The sequence below is a fragment of the Arvicola amphibius genome, chromosome 10, assembly GCF_903992535.2.
Source record: "Arvicola amphibius chromosome 10, mArvAmp1.2, whole genome shotgun sequence".
In the NCBI taxonomy this organism is placed as follows: Eukaryota; Metazoa; Chordata; class Mammalia; order Rodentia; family Cricetidae; genus Arvicola; species Arvicola amphibius.
In genome coordinates this window covers 76,898,627-76,914,729 of record NC_052056.1, presented here as the reverse complement: position 1 = coordinate 76,914,729, position 16,103 = coordinate 76,898,627, and the positions used below count along the sequence as shown (strand labels likewise).

The window sequence follows — 16,103 nt, the reverse complement described above, 5'->3', positions numbered from 1 at the left end:
TGTGCTGTCCCTGCCTGAGGGTCTCAGCTTCCTCTCGAGAGCTAGTCTTTGCTATGCTGCTGCACCAGCAGCAATCGCAAACCAACTTGAATCCGTTGCACTTTGGAATATGCAAGTTTTTGATCCGTTGCACTTTGGAATATGCAAGTTTGAGCTCAGAGCCCCGCCTCTGGGCTTCTGTTACCCCACCTTGGTCACTGCCCACCCTGTAAAGAAGTGTAGTGGATGGGCGGGGACAAGACTACTCCTTTCTGTCTGTATAGGGTCCAACCCAGGGATTCTGGACGGGATGGGAGGCCTAGATCACCTGGGGTTTGGGACTGAGCCAGGAGTCAGATCCGACCGAGTGGAGATGTCCCTTTAACATTGGCCTGGATCCCATGCATGGCTGTTCTGCTCCCAGTTCAGTTGCAGCTGAAGCTGCCTGCTGACTCATGCACTAGGCGCCAGCAGGAACTGGGAACATGGCTTCTGCTGCCGTGGCAGCACTCATGGGCTGGGGGCTTCTGGATTACAAGACCGAGAAGTACGTGATGACAAGAAACTGCCGGGTGGGCGTCTCTCAGAGGCTGCTGCAGCTGGGAGTGGTAGCCTACGTGATAGGGTAAGAGAGCAGCCCTTGGCCAGGCTAGCTGCAGAGACTGCTGCTGGCCTTGCTGGCTTACAGCTAGGAACTGGCTTTGAGAAGTCCAGCTGGTGGCAGAGTGGGCATGGGGGTGGTGAGAGGTGGTCAGTAGGAGGGATTTTAGTCCATTCAGAAGACAGCAGAAGCCATGGGCCTACATATGGGACATTGGTCTCAGCTTCATCTTGGTCTCTGGGCACAATTGCAGGACTCCTGCCCTGAGACAGTGGGGGAGGGGGACAGGACGCAGTAATTCTTGGCGTCTGTGGGCAATGGAGCTTTCAGGCTCCCTGAGAGACCACTAGCTGGATGTCTAAAATGTCTTGAAGCAGGGAGCTGGGTTTGCTGAGTGTGTGGGAGGCGCTGACATGTGAAAAGTGGCCATGCTGACAGCTCCATCTGAGGGCTCCACCTGCTCTGGGGTCTAGAGCAAGAGGTGCATTTGGACGGAAGGGCGAGGCCCCCCATGCTGGTCTAGGAGCCTCTGGAGGATACCAAGACAGCCCAGTGTTATAGACCTAGCCACTCCTCATCCCATTACATGACACTGTCTGTCACCTTCTCCCCAGGTGGGCCCTCTTGGCCAAAAAAGGCTACCAGGAATGGGACTTGGACCCCCAGAGTTCTGTCATCACTAAACTCAAAGGTGTTTCCGTGGCCCAGATTAAGGAACTAGAGAACCGGCTGTGGGATGTGGCTGACTTCGTGAAGCCATCACAGGTAGGTCTGGAGTCCTTCAGCCACAGACAGCGGCCTCGCAGCTGCTGTGCATGAGATATATAGGATGCCCGCGGTGCCAGCGGGTGGCTGATGGGCTTGGAAAAGGGGGAGGGCCTCTCAAGAGAGTGCTGAGTCAATCCGAGCAAATGGCTTTCTGGAATGCGGAGCTTCCCTGTAGAACTTTCTTTTAAAGGAAGGTTAGAGACAGAGTGGTAGAGAACTTGCCTGGTGGACATAACTTCCTGGGTTCAGTCCCTAGTACTATAAAGAGGAAAAAAAAACCTCGCCACCCATCCACCACCCGCACAAAGATATACCTGAAAAGGATTGAAGTATCTTGGGCACAAGATTTTTGCTTGGAGGTAAAAGGCAGGGGCACAGGAGTTCAGGGTTTGAACTTTCTGAAGTTCCCTTGTTACCATTTAGGGCTCTTGGGTCAGGTTTATTTTTTTTTTCATTGAAGAAAGAATTAAAAGGCAAGAGGCTGGAGAGGTGGCTCAGCTCTTAAGAGCGCTGGCTGCTCTCACAGAGATATGGGTTCTTTTTTTTTATTTTTTTTTTATTCAAGATTTCCATCTCCTCCCCCTTCCCTCCCCTCCCTTCCACCCATACCCCCACTCCACCCCTCTCCAAAGACAAAGAGCCATCAGGGTTCCCTTCACTATGTTAAGTCCAAGGTCCTCCCAGCTCCCCCTAAGTCCAGGAAGGTGAGCAACCAAACTGACAAGGCTCACAGTGAGCCCGTCCATGCCGTAGAGTTCATGTTCATTGCCATTGTCCTTGGTTTCTCAGTCCTCCACCGTCAGCCACACTCAGAGAGTCCGGTTTGGTCCCCTGTTCCATCAGTCCCATTCCGTCTGGACTTGGTGGTCTCCCGTTAGATCTGTTCCACCGTCTCAAGGGGTAAAAGCACTCCTCGCGGTCCTGGCTTCCTTGCTCATGATCTCCCTCCTTTTGCTCCTCATCAGGACCTTGAGAGCTCAGTCTGGTGCTCCTATGTGGGGCTCTGTCATTTTCTCCATCCAATGCCAGGTGAAGGCTCTATGGTGATATGCAAGATATTCATGAGTATGACAATAGGATCTGGACATTTCTGACACCCTCTCCTCAGCTGCCCTAGGAACTAGCTGGGGTCGTCTTCCTGGACACCTGGGAACCCCTCTAGAGTCAAGTCTCTGCCCACCCTAGAATGGCTCCCTATACATATTAGAGTACTACTCGGCGGTAAAAAACAATGACATTTTGAATTTTGCATGCAAATGGACAGAAATAGAAAATACCATCCTGAGTGAGGTAACCCAGGCCCAAAAAGAGGAACATGGGATGTACTCACTCATAATTGGTTTCTAGCCACAAATAAAGGACATCGAGCCTATAATTCATAAAAAATCCTAGAGAAGCTATATAAGAAGGTGAACCCAAAGAAAAACATATAGTTATCCTCCTGGTTATTGGAAGTAGACAAGATTGCCGGACAAAAAATGGGAACATGGGGGTGGGGTGGGGTGGGATGGGGGGGATGGGGGGATGGGGAGAGAAAAGGGTGAAGTGGAGGATGGGAAGAGCTTGGGGGAATAGGATGGTTGGGGTATAGGAAGGGTGGATATGGGAATAAGGAATTATATATCTTAGTTAAGAGATATGGGTTCTTTCTGTTCCCAGGACTCACATGGGGCTCACAGCTTTCTGTTACCCCAGTTTCAGAGGAGTTCCAGTGCCCTCTTCTGGTCTCTGAGGGCATCAGGCACACAAACAGCACACATACTTTCAGACACATTAAGTAACTAAATAAAACTACTCAACAAAAGGCTTAAGGGCAGGAAATAAGTTACAGTCAAATAAATCTTATTAAAAGTGAACGTCCCCCCCACCCCCAGGCTTCCCAGGAGAGGCAAGGGATCCAGAAACCAAAGTCCATTCTCCCTTGGAGGGCTGCTGGCCTTCAGTATTTGTGGTGGTGTAGGATGGCTGTCTATGCCTGAAGTCAGGATGATCAGTTTACAGGAGGAATGTTGGCGATTACAGTAAAGCAGTCCCACACTAGCTCAGAATGGAGTATAATAAAGGGTTCTTTATTTGGGGGTAGACTCACCGATCAACAGTCCTCTGCACGAGCAGGGAACAGGAACCAAATCCAGCAGCCAAGAGAGAGAGTGCACATTTCTATATCTGTTTTTATAGTGCACAAGGCCACGCCCAAAGTGGTCCAGCATCTCAAAGGCCATTGGCTGAAGGACTTCACCCAACAGAGGAAGCTGATAGGCCATAGGTTCAAACAAGATGAGATGTGTTAAGGACCAGCCTTAAACACACTGGACTGGTCTAGACCATTCATCCAGAAAGGGACCCTTCTGGCAGAAAAGAAATAAGCTTGCCAGGCCTTTGTCTTGGATAGGTGCGGGGAGGAAGAAGCTGGGTGTTTGCCTTCTTGTGGGTGATGCATGGCTTCCCTGTCTTTGCCTGTCAGGGAGGGTATAATCTGGATCCCCCCCCTCTCTCTTTCTCTCTCTCACACACACACCTTCCCTTCTCTCTCCACCCTGGTTCCAACTGTCAGCTGCTGTCCGAATCTCCAGAGGAGACATAAACAAATGTCTGTATGCCTCGCCTAGCGCACCACCATGGCCTACTTTCATTCCAAATCATTTCTGTGAACCAATGAGTGATTGCTGTCACCTATAGGCACGTTAAGTGAGGGGTACTATGGAGGATGCTTGATGCAAAGGTAGCTACACAGCCTTGACCATTTTTGGCTGTAGGTGGCGCTAGCTTCCTGCACAAGCACTCCCCTGCCGGACTGTTGTGCCGGTGATCAGCTGTCCTTGTCTACCCCACTTTCCATCTTCAGTACCTAGGTCCAGGAGGTCCTTGGAAAAATTTTGGATGAGTGCATGAGAGTTTGAAATGAAGCTCAGAAGGAAGATATGGATAGAGGCATGGCGCTTCCTTGGGCTCAGGAAAGGCCGTAAACCCAGCCAGGTTTGCCTGCCTTGCTGGTCATCACTGCAGCACAAAGCTGGTAACTAGATGGGGCCAAGAAATAGTTCCGTGGAATCCAGGCTACCAAGCTGAGTTATACCTCAGTGGGAGAGCACTGGCCTAGCAGGTCTGAGATACTGGGCTCCACTCCCAGTGCTGAGAGCAACAAAAAGCAAACAAAACAGGCTGTCAGCTTCTGGCCCCTCAACTGGTGGAGTTCAACTCAAGCCAACCTCCAGTCTTGCCTTCTAGGGAGAGAATGTGTTCTTCCTGGTGACCAATTTCCTCGTGACACCAGCTCAAGTCCAGGGCAGATGCCCAGAGGTAAGACTGTCCAGAGCCTCTAACGCACCCCTGCTTCTCTCACCAGCGCCGACTCCTTTCTCCTCCACCCAAGGCTCAAGGCTCAGTCTGAGCTTGGTTTATCTATGCTAGGCAACGGGCTAAATCTTTCTGGAAATCATTTCACCAAGTCTTTACATCTGTTGTCTACCAGAAGTACTATAGCTCCCATCAGGTGATTGGGTGCACATGTTTCAGTCACTGCCTCAAAGGCACCCAAGTGTGGGTTACAGCAGCAGACCTCTCTTTCCCATGCAGCCAGGCACATGCTCAGGTGGGCACTAACAGCAGGAGGCAAGCTGGGAGAGCACATCTGTTTGTCAGCTTTTAGTATCGTATCCCGAGTCAGCTTTCGTCTGGGGAATGAGCTAGCATGCTTCTGCTTTCGCTTTCAGCTAATTTATGATCTCTGGGTGTTTTTCCGCCCACGTGTGTTCATGTTTGAGCCTTCTGCCTCATTCTTATCTGTTTCTCATGTAGAAACGCAGGCACCACCACCCCCAATCTCATCTTTTCCATTTGGAAATATTCCAGACAATCTTTCAAAGAACGCACTAGCTCTCCCCAACCATGGCTTTTGTGTGAAAGTCATGACCCAGTCCATTCAAGCCCACATTCAAGTCCAACCTTTGCTCATGGGACTCCAGGCTCTGGTATCTGGTCACATTATAGTTTCAGGGGATGTCACACGCCCACAGTTGAACCCTATCCACAAAGGAGATGATGCATGTGTGCACCAAGGATGACTGACCCTCGGGGAGCCCAGACAATACCCCATCTCCCAATGTGTAGAGGATGTTGACTCCAGGTTTAACGTGTAGCTCCAAAACTTCACTAAACCTCCACATCCACTTTTTAGAAAGCACGCAGTTTTTCCTCCTTCCTTGTCTGAGGCTTCTGGCTCTTCCAGTGAACCTCCCATGACTGCGAAGTAGCTCACCAGGTCTGATGACCCATTCCTCGAGGATAACCAGAGTTCCTGCCAGCTCTTCTTGGAAGATTAGTGACCTGGCCCTCCAAGAATGTACTCAATAGAGTGTCATTTCCCTCTGCAAACCTTTCTTGAGCATCCCTGCCCCCCATCTAGGTCAGGCCCTAAGCTCAGCTGGCAGAATTTCAGTTCCCTGGCCCTCGAGTTGCAGCTCTGTTCCAGCAAAGGCACCCAGTTCTACGGTGCCCATGAGGCAGAGGCTGCAGTGGGGAGACTTAGGGAAGTGTATGGACTAAATCTTAAAGGAGCTGGTGACCTGGGTTACTGTGGCCACAACAGGATGCCAGGGCAGAGGGTGCCCCTTGGGCAGAGGCCCAGGCTGTGTGAGGGGGTGAGGTATCTCCAGGCAAACATGCTGTTCAGTATGGCTGGAGCCTAGACTAGGGCTGGCTCATGAAAAGCACAACCCAAGATCTCATGGACCCTCTGAGTCCTGCTAAGAAGCTGGACTTGATGTGTGAGCAGAAGGTAGCCAGAATGGGGCTACCAGAAAAGACCCCCAGTCTCTCATTCCTTAGACGCTGAGTAGAGGTGCGCACATCTCACCATGGAGTCTGGTTGGAGGATCTGGAGACACAGTGAGACACAGGTTGGGACAGCAAGGCAGAGAAAGTAGCACTACTGTGACACCTGCTACCAGTCATAGTCCCATCCTTCACAAAAGTTCTAAGTCTCCTGGCTTTTCAGTCTCTCGACCATTCTTGCTTCCATGGTGCTGTGGTCCTCCTAGCGTTCCTCATGAGCTGAATCTCCACAGGGGGTCTGAAGCTCAAGGCTGCCTTCCTCTCTTAGGCTGGGGACCCCCCAGAAGCTACCTTTACCTTGTAGTGCTCCCCATGACTCTTTGGGTTTATGGAGATACAATGTCCGTGTTTGGCAGAAAAGACTGGCCTTAGCAGGTGTGTGGGACTTTCCTCCCTGCACAGCCCCCATGACCATAGGCCCTGCTCTTCGATAGCTACACTGCCTTATATTGAGCACCACTAGCCTGTCATTCTATGGTTCTTCAGCACCACCTCTGCTCTGTTATCCCAGCTGTGCAGAAGAGCTGGGCCTCCGTGAACTCTCAGGGACGGAGCTGTTGGGAGAGCGGAGTCTCTTCTGTTCTTGGAATACAGCCCTGTACACCATCTCACAGGGGGCTGTTGGTTTCTCCCTCCAGCTTACAGCTTGTCACTTCCCTGTGCTTCCCGACCCAGGATATCCTGGGAGGAATCCCAGGGGTCTTGCCTTGTAGTCTGTGATGCCGAGAGGAAGTGTCCCTGTGCTGTTGGTGACTAGAGTCTCTCTTACCTCAGCACCCTTCCGTTCCTCTGGCTAATTGCTGGGATGACACGGACTGCCCTGAAGGGGAGACAGGAACGCATAGCCATGGTAACTGTGGGCTTGGTCCTCTGGCACCTCTACTGGAACAAGGGGAAGGGAGGGGATGCTGTGTGGTCCCCGAGGCAGGCCCTGCTGTGCTTGTCTGTGAGCCCTCTCATCCCGCCATCAAGCCCATGCCCCACACCCTCCTTAGAACCCATGGAGACTTGAGCTTTGGAGCTCATTTTGTGTTTTCAAGGCATAAAAACGGGTCAGTGTGTGGTGTTCAACGGAACCCACAGGACCTGTGAGATTTGGAGCTGGTGCCCGGTGGAGAGCGGTGCTGTTCCCAGGTAAGTCTCCTTTTTCTCCCAGGGGAAAGCCCCAGGATAAGCAAGCTGATGCCAGTATATCATCTCTCCTCAGGAAGCCCCTCCTAGTTCAGGCTAAGAACTTCACACTTTTCATAAAAAATACTGTCACCTTCAGCAAGTTCAACTTCTCCAAGTAAGCATGGGCAGGCAGGTCTTGGTTGAGCCCAGATCCTCCATGCCTCTTGGGTCATCTGATCCCTATCAGTGTCCTTTCTAGAAACAACGCCTTAGATACCTGGGACAGCACCTATTTCAAGCATTGTCGCTACGATCCACACTGGAGCCCGTACTGTCCAGTTTTCTGCATTGGGGACCTTGTGGCCATGGCTGGAGGGGACTTTGAGGACCTGGCATTGCTGGTGAGTCATCTGGGGCAGAGTTCCTGCAGCTGAGGGTTGGGGTCTCACGCCCATCTACCAGGGGAACAGAAATGTGTTGTGTGCAGGGTGGTGCTGTGGCCATCAGAATCCACTGGGACTGCAACCTGGACACCAGGGGCTCTGACTGCCGTCCCCAGTACTCTTTCCAGCTGCAGGAGAGGGGCTACAACTTCAGGTATGGCCCTTGCTGCCATAGTCCTGGCTTGCTATTCCTGCCCTAGTAGCCTCTCCACCTATCTCCCTGCGACCACAGATCAACTCACTGAGCACGCCCAACTCAGACCACAGGATCTCTACTGTGTGTGCAAGGGTCCCACGGGTGCACCCAGGCCCCAGCTCCCTTCCATCTCCCCTCTCTCCCCTGTCAGTACAGGCTTCCCACTGCAGATCTTGGCGCAGCCTCTCACAGATGGCCCTGCTTCTCCAGAGCACAGATACCTTTCATCTTTAATTTCCCTATAGGACTTTATCTAAAAAATCTTTTTTCTTTCTCAAAAAAATCATTGGAAAAATTCAGACTAGTAGCAGAAATATTCATATACTTCTGACCTGGGTTTGCTAGCATTAATTTTTCTTTCCCTGGCAGCACTAGAGATTGGACCCAGGCCCTCAGGACTGTTCGAGAGTAAATGTCAGATACTGGATCCTCAACCCTTCCCAACACTCTCAAGGGATGTTCCCACATGACTACTGTCCCATTGTCACAGAAACTCTGGACATTGGGTAGATGGTCACAGTGCATGACTGTAATCCTAGTCCCAGCCCTTGGGCAGCAGAGAAAGGACGATTAGGGGTCAGAGTTGTACTTGGCTTTATAGCAAGTCTGGGGCGACCTGGCGAAGGAGGAGGGAAGGAAGGAAGGAGAGGAGGGTAGAGAAAGAGGAAGGAAGCTAGGAAAAGGTGCTGGTAGATTAAATCTAAGATTTTATATTCCCCCCATTGTGTTAGCAATGTTTCCAAATCTGTATTTTCCCATCCTAAAGGCACTAAGAGATTTGATTGCAGGTATTGTCATGTTTTCAGTTTCCCAGGTAGAACCTTGGGCTCCTCCTGCCAAGTAATATCATTTTATCACACACTGGAACAGGTGGGCACACGTGGCCATAAGGACCAAAGACAATGCCCCTTGATATAACTCATTGTGCTTGACTCCCCACCTCTTACAACCTTATAGGATGGTTTCTCTGCCATGGGCCCTCGCTGGCACCTTTCTCTCTGCTCAGAGTCCCTTCCCGAGTCCTTCCACAGCACCTGCCTTCACTTTCGTCCCCAGTTCTGCGCTGAAAGGAATTGCAGCCTAGGGGTTCTGACAGCCCTCACTTCCACCCCATCTTCCTTCTCCCATACCTGCTGCCAGCATCTATTTTGGCATCCTCCATGCCCCTCCCTGACCCTCTCAGTAGGCAGCAGTCTTCCTCCAGTCAGGCCCTGCTCAGGTTCTGGGTTGCTTTCCCCTGTCCTTAACACCTACACGGGGCCTAAGATTTAGGATTTAGGGTTGGGCTGATAAAGTCCATGGATAATCCCGCCTGAAATGCGGCATGCAAACCAATGGAGCCTTCTCTGCTATCCCCAGGACAGCCAATCACTGGTGGGAAGCCTCCGGTGTGGAGGCCCGGAGCCTGCTCAAGCTCTATGGGATCCGCTTTGACATTCTTGTCACTGGGAAGGTAAAGTTTAGACCAGGGGAAGGGTCTGTGGAAGCTTAGGGGGAGAGCCCCAACCCCAGAGACTCAGCCCGGGTCTCTCAGGCAGGGAAGTTTGCACTCATTCCGACGGCCATCACAGTGGGCACAGGAGCAGCTTGGCTGGGCATGGTAAGTCTGACTCTAAGGTTTACAGTAACCACCAGCCAGGGCTTGGCTGGAGGACGGGGATGAGTTGAGGAATCTGGAACATGATAGGTCCTGCCTCTTCCAGGTCACCTTCCTCTGTGACCTGCTGCTACTGTACGTGGATAGAGAAGCCCGTTTCTACTGGAGGACCAAGTATGAAGAAGTGAGCTGTGGGCCTGCTTCTGTCCCAGAGCAGAAACCACTCTGCCGCAATACTGGGTTCTGCCACACTTTGGGTGATGTTAGCTTGATCCCTAATCTGTTGTCTTTGTAGGCAAAGGCTCCAAAGGCAACTATCAACACTGCATAGACTGAGCTGGAATTCACACCTGCACTGCCGCTCAAGTGTCTCGGTGGGGATTTGCACCTGCCCCATGTCTGTTGCTGCTGGGATCCAGACATCCTTGCGCCAGGGGCCTCATCTGGGTGGCTGTCGTCCATGGGCCTATCCACTTCTGAGGCTTATAGCCACTCTCTGAGGGTTAAAGTTTAGGGGTTGGGAAGGATTAGGGTTCTGGCTTGAGAAAATCAAGGACAAATCTCCAACAGGACTGCAGAGGAGCTTGGAGGGAGTCTACTAGACTCCCCATTCAGACCCCCTCCTAGGTCCAGCCTGAGAGAAGGAGAAGGCAATGTGGCCGAATGATTGATTGCCTGATTCCTTGGGACTCTCTGTCTGTCTTCTGGGCGACTCTGCCATCCAGTTCAAGCCCCCTTGACCTGACTAGGTTTCTCAGGAGCCTAGGAAGATGAGAGGCTGCAGATCTAGGCATTCCTGCCATCAAGACGTTCCTGACAACCTTGATGCACGCTGAAGCACCTACCTGCCAGAGGCCCTACCTCTGGCCCCAGTCAGAGTGCCAGAATTTTGAGGTATGATCTCCATGAAGGCCTCCGTGTTTCCTCAGGAATAGCTGGTTCTGGATCTGTATGCACGCAGGGCTTCAATTCCTCCCCATTTATAGACTTTCCCCATGCCCCAGAGCCCATAGAAAGGATGACAGGCACAAGGGCTGCAGAAACACAGCCCTTTCTTGGTCCAAGTGTGGGGCATAATTTATGGAGTGTGCACACGTGGAAGGAAAGAGGCAGCTTTGTTATGGATGCACGGTGACCGAGGAAGTCCCGGAGCTGAGGCCAAAGCTGCACCAGCATCCAGGATCACCTGGCTTCCGGATCCTCCGAAAAGCTGCTGCTCAGCCCTCGGGGCTCTGGCCTCCAAAATACAGAAGGGGAAGGCCTGGTTACTGCAGGTGGGTTGTGTGGACTCAGCGGTCCTTGGGGAATCCCAAGAACCCTGATATCACTGCTGAAGTAAAGCTTGCCAAAGCAAGCAGCTTCCTGTGTAGTCCTTAAAGAGAGGAATGGGAAAAGGGAGATGTCCATCTTAGACAGAGCCCAGTCTCGGGAACCCCAGTGTGAGGTACAAAGGAGACCTAGGACTTTCCTGTCTCTGAACTGTGGCCCCACAGCTGTCTAGTAGGCTGGAAAGTAGTAGTGCAGGCCCAATTCCCTGTGCATCCATGTACACGCAAGTGTACCGCTCAGGTGCCACTCCAAGCTTGCCTCTCATGAACACTGTTGCCCTGGAGATGAATAAGTAATAGAGACCCCAAAGACTTCATCTGAAAACTCTGCCAGTATATACAGAGACAGTAAAAGAGTGAGCTGTGGCCTGGAGCCTGGATTTGGAAACAGTGGTCAATGCAGTCTGTACTTAGTATGCACTCCAAGGCAGCTGTGTGGGCCATGCAGGAATGTGCTGGGGGGAGGGTCCATGGACATACACCTGTGTTTAGTGCATTTCAGTGTTCCTAGGCAGTCTCTAGGCACATGCCTTGATCCCCAGGAGCCCGGGAAAATCGAGAGACACGGACACCCAATGCATTTTTGAGTTACCTTCCTTGAGTCCAGGTCGTGAAATATATACCCCGCTAGAGGACATGTCAGGGATCTGGGGATATATGTCACTAGTTGAATCCTTGCCTAACAATCTCAAGTGCCACTAACATACACACACACGCATGCACATACACATACACATGCACACACACACACATGCACACGCACACACACAAGCACCCTTACAGAGGACATGCGAGGAATCCGTCCCTGTCGTGTCACATGCCATTCTTCATATTATGCATGCAGCTTCTCTCCCCAGAGAGACTTCTGCTAGACCTTCTGTGTCCCTGCTGTAGACTGGGGACAATTGTTTGGTTCTTCAGGCAAGTAAGAACTTGGTGCCACAAAGAATGCTACAGTGTACACGATAGCTGGTTATAACACTAGCTGATTAGTTATTATTGTAGGTCCCAGGGGCTGGAGCCTCGTCCTTGCCCACTCTGCCCCACCTGCCCAGGTATCCAGAGTTGATCATAAATAGGAAGGCACTGGGTAGTGAGTCCACAAAAGCACTGGCCAAGACCGATCTCATGAAGACAGAAGGCTCAGCTCCTGGGAACTGACAATACTCCCAGTCCAGTCTGGGCAGGCTTCAAATCCAAGCTTCCTTTGGCAGGCAGCTGCCAGTTCTTCTGGTCTCTGGATGTGGGCGATGTGGGGCCTTGATGAGCCAGCCTCACAGACTGGCCACTACTCTACACAGCCTGACTCCTGGACCGGAGCCTGACTGGCAGGCTGCACAGCTTGCACTGTTTCCTCCAGGCTGCCACTGGGGAACACCACGTAGTGTGCAGTAGTCAGCTCCAGGGGCTCCCTCTGGTTCTCCTTGCTGTGCCAGATGCCATAGCCAAAATACACAACAAGTCCTGCAGGAGTGGGTGTGAGCCTGAGGGTCAGCTCCCAACCCCACCTGCCCGCTTTGTCCTCCCATTGTCGTAGACCTGCGTCCAAGCCCAGGCCCCACTCACCAACCAGCAGCCAGATGATAAAGCGCAGCCAGGTCAGGTAGCTCAGCTTCAGCATGAGGCAAATGTTGAGAAGGATGCTGAGGGCTGGAGTCAGGGGCACCAAAGGGATCTGAGGGTGCAAGGGTGAGGCTGAGCTTGGCTGAAGGATAGATAGGCCAGTCCAGAGCCTGACGTGCTGTGGAAGTTCCACAGAACCCGTCTTCATCTCTGGATATTTGGAGCCATGTGGACCCTCGCCATGCAGAATGGTGGAGGAAGTGGGAATGGATAAACCTGCCTCCCCAGCCCTACGAGTCCTTGTGCCTTCTCAGGTGGCATGAAAGGCTGGGGCAAAGGGAACAGATTGTCTAAGAAGAAACAGTATTGGTGAGCAACTGGGTGGGGGATGGGGATATACCTGAAAAGTGTCTTGCTTCTTTTGCTGCTGGTGAGCCCCCAGGACCAGGAGGCTGAACAGAAAGACAGCGCCACTGACAGCCAACAGCAGGGCATAGCCCCACTGCGGAAGGTGCAGCTCTGAGTTCCCGAAGACCAGCACACATGCCAAGGAGATAGCTGAGGCTACCAAGATGCCAAGCGCCCAGGCCACAGCAGTTCCAGGGCTGCATCCATTCAGGAAGCCCAGGAAGGGTTTCAGGGCTGGTCGCAGCTTCCCAGGCTCAGACATAGAGGTCTGTGCAGCACCAACTAGTTGTATGTGGTCGGAGAAGGAGTCATACTTCTTAGCTGTGGGGCTAGGGCTGGCTAGGCACGGGGAGCTGGGTGGAGAAGCTTTCTGGAAACGCAACACAATGATGCTGGTGGCCACAAAGGTATAGGCCAGCAGGGTGCCGATGGATAGGAACTGGACCAGTGCCTCAAGGTCCAGCAGCAGTGCCAGGAGAGCCATGAGGACCCCAAACACCAGGATTCCCACTACAGGCACCTGTGTCCGCGGGTGCACACGGGCAAACAGCTGGAAGAAGAGCCCGTCGGCGGCCATGGCATAGACAATGCGAGGCAGGGAGAAGAGGTTGCTGAGCAGGACCGTATTCATAGCTGCAGCAGAGCACAGGGAGCAATCAGCGTGGCAGAGAAGCCCAGCAGGAGCTGCTGCTGTATTGAGGATATTAGCTTCTCACCTCCCACCTAGGAAGGGGACACTTCCATTTAGGTCCAGACCCATTAAAGACTCTTTGGGAACTGGCAGTCTGCCTGGGAAGGACCTATGAGCGTGTGCTCCAAACTGATATTCTGTGCACCATTTGTGGGGAGAGGGGCTGCCAACGAGTCCCCGAAAACCAGTGTTTTCGTGAGCTCATTACACAGGTAGTAAAACTGGGGCCCGGAGAGGAGTATTTTGAGAGGCTTTGGGCAAGGCCCACTACCCTGTCCCCTCCCACCCTGCCCAGAAGGGTCCCTTACCACAGATGGAGCCAACTGCTACAATGAAGCCAGCCCAGCTGTAGCCCCGCCTGTAGAAAGCGTCAGCAAGTGCTGAGTCCGGGTCCAGACTGTGCCAAGGAACCATGAGGGTCAACACAGTGGAGACCAGAATATAGGCACCAGCTGCCAGGCCAAGGGAGATGGCGATGGCCATGGGCACAGCCCACCGTGGGTTTTTGGCCTCCTCACTGGAGGCAGCAATGACATCAAAGCCGACAAAGGCATAGAAACAGGTGGCGGTGCCCGCCAGGATGCCAGAAAAGCCATAGGGTGCAAAGCCACCCTCTTCTGGGCTCCAGTTGTGAGGCCGGGCCAGGATGAAACCCAGGACGATGATGAAAAGGATGACAACCATACTGATGGCTGAGAAGGTGTGGTTAAGCCAAGAAGAGACTCGGGCTCCACAGGAGACAAAGGCAGAAGCCACAAGTAAAATGCCGGCAGCCAGAAAATCTGGATAATGGGCCAGGAAGGGCATCTGCCAGACACCCATGTGAGACTCTGTGAAGTTGCGAATGCTGTGGTTAAAGATGGCATCCAGATAGCCACTCCAGGCACGGGCCACAGCAGCACCTCCAATGAGGTACTCCAGAAGCACATTCCACCCTATGAGGAAAGCCCATATTTCACCCATGGACACGTAGGTGAACAAGTATGCAGAGCCGGTACGGGGCACACGGGCTCCAAATTCTGCATAGCATAGGGCTGCCAGCAGGGAGGCTACAGCAGCCACCAAAAAGGACACGAGCACAGCGGGTCCAGCCATGTCCTTGGCCACTGTGCCTGTGAGGACATAGAGCCCAGACCCCACCATGCCACCCACACCCAATAGGGTCAAGTCCAGTGTGGACAGACAGCGCCTCAATGATGTCTCCATGCTAGACTCTTCCAGTGGCTTCAGACGGTTCAGTTTCTGGCAGAAGTGCGCCAGCCGGGCAGCACTGGGCAGTCCCCGGGCCATGGCAGATGGCTGAGGAATCCTGAGCCAGCTTCTGGAAACTGCTGCGAACAGACAACAGAAATAACCAACCAGCCAGCCTCCACTCTTTCACAGACTGTCCATCCAGGTCTCTCCTCTCCCGAGGAACCAGGACACCTGTACCAGGGACCTACCTTAGAAGGCTTAAATGGGACGGTGTGTTGAGGAGGGGGATGAGGGAATGCGGGGTGTCGGGGACTATGGGCAGGAGGGATTGAAAGCATGGAGGTCCTTCCTGCCAGCCTTCAGGGCATTGGATGTGGCAAGGTGGTGCAGACCTAGAGCGGACCTGCGAACCCTGCAGGTGCTTCTGAGGGTGAGTAGGAGGTTGCTTAAGAACATTAGCTAGGATTGGAACAGGCAGGAAAGAATGGGAGGCGTCCCTGGAGCAGGGCCAGGCTGCCAGGACCCGGAACAGGAGCGCTTCTGCAACCCGGAGCCTAGCCAAAGGCGACACCTGGCCTCAGAGAAAAGCGATCGCCCCCCCTTCTAACAGGTTGGAGGATCAGCTCACCTGAGGCCAGGAGGCCAGGGCTGCAAGGGCCCGGAGTCCCGGATGTGGAAGCTGTGGGCACCTCCCCTCCCCATATGCGCCCCAGCCCGCGGTTGCTGGGGCTGGCTGCTTCCTCCAAGCCCCTAGCCCCCAGACATTCAAGCCTTCGCTTGCATTTGCATCCCCACAGCAGCCGTTCCGCTAGACCCGCTGCGACCCACCTGCTGTCCGTGCCGCCGCCACCACAGTGTGCGTTGCGTGCACTGCGCCTGCCCCGCTAGTTTACAACGCTTGCGTGCAGGGCCCGCCCCTGGCTTCCAGGCACTGGATAAACCCGAGTCTCACAACCCATCATCCCCTGTGGGGTTCTGTTCAGGGCCCCGCACTGCGTTACATATCAGAATAACCATCTTAGCGAGCAGACCAGAGCTGAACAGTCCTAAGGCTCCACCAGTTCTGCTTGCTTCACCACTTATTGAGCCCTTCCGTGGGTCCAGGTAGGAGGCGGGGCCAACCCTGCAGCGCAGCAACAGATAATTCTCGGTCTCTCCCACCCCAGCACAATTACTCCAGCCAATTGGACATCATTCAGGCCCCAGCCACGGCATCATGTGGGGTTTGCAAATGTCCCGCACGGTGAGATGAAGACCCGGGTCTGGCCTAGTGGCCTTGAGGTAGACAGCCTTTGGGGCGTGTTCTGTGAATTGGCAGAATGTGAAGAGCTATTGTCTGATAGCGTCCCATTAAAAGACAGCAACCAGCATTATAAGACAGCTTGCAGC

The 16,103-nt window shown here is 53.1% G+C and overlaps 2 protein-coding genes across 4 annotated transcripts; one reads left to right on the top strand and one right to left on the bottom strand.

Moving 5' to 3' along the window:
- The first annotated feature begins 220 nt into the window (after positions 1 to 220).
- Positions 221 to 11,246, top strand: P2rx6 (purinergic receptor P2X 6). 3 transcript variants are annotated; one of them, XM_038345767.1, is made up of 12 exons: positions 221 to 526; positions 1,195 to 1,345; positions 4,577 to 4,648; positions 6,956 to 7,031; positions 7,222 to 7,315; positions 7,389 to 7,469; positions 7,554 to 7,695; positions 7,782 to 7,891; positions 9,293 to 9,386; positions 9,468 to 9,533; positions 9,637 to 9,704; positions 9,826 to 11,246. In XM_038345767.1, the coding sequence occupies exons 1-12, from the start codon at positions 465 to 467 to the stop codon at positions 10,028 to 10,030; spliced, it is 1,221 nt and encodes a 406-aa protein (XP_038201695.1). In that variant the 5' UTR covers positions 221 to 464; the 3' UTR covers positions 10,031 to 11,246. The 3 variants fall into 3 exon arrangements, with proteins under 3 accessions (XP_038201695.1, XP_038201696.1, XP_038201694.1); XM_038345768.1 differs by having other exon boundaries at positions 222 to 526; positions 9,637 to 9,714; positions 9,826 to 9,921; XM_038345766.1 differs by having other exon boundaries at positions 223 to 604.
- Positions 11,247 to 11,828: 582 nt separating this feature from the next.
- Slc7a4 (solute carrier family 7 member 4) lies at positions 11,829 to 15,589 on the bottom strand. The gene is made up of 5 exons (XM_038345765.1): positions 15,543 to 15,589; positions 13,829 to 14,851; positions 12,822 to 13,462; positions 12,425 to 12,533; positions 11,829 to 12,322 (listed from the first exon to the last, which is right to left on the bottom strand). Exons 2-5 carry the CDS (start codon positions 14,808 to 14,810, stop codon positions 12,147 to 12,149), a joined length of 1,908 nt encoding a protein of 635 aa, XP_038201693.1. The 5' UTR covers positions 14,811 to 14,851; positions 15,543 to 15,589; the 3' UTR covers positions 11,829 to 12,146.
- Positions 15,590 to 16,103: the final 514 nt, after the last annotated feature.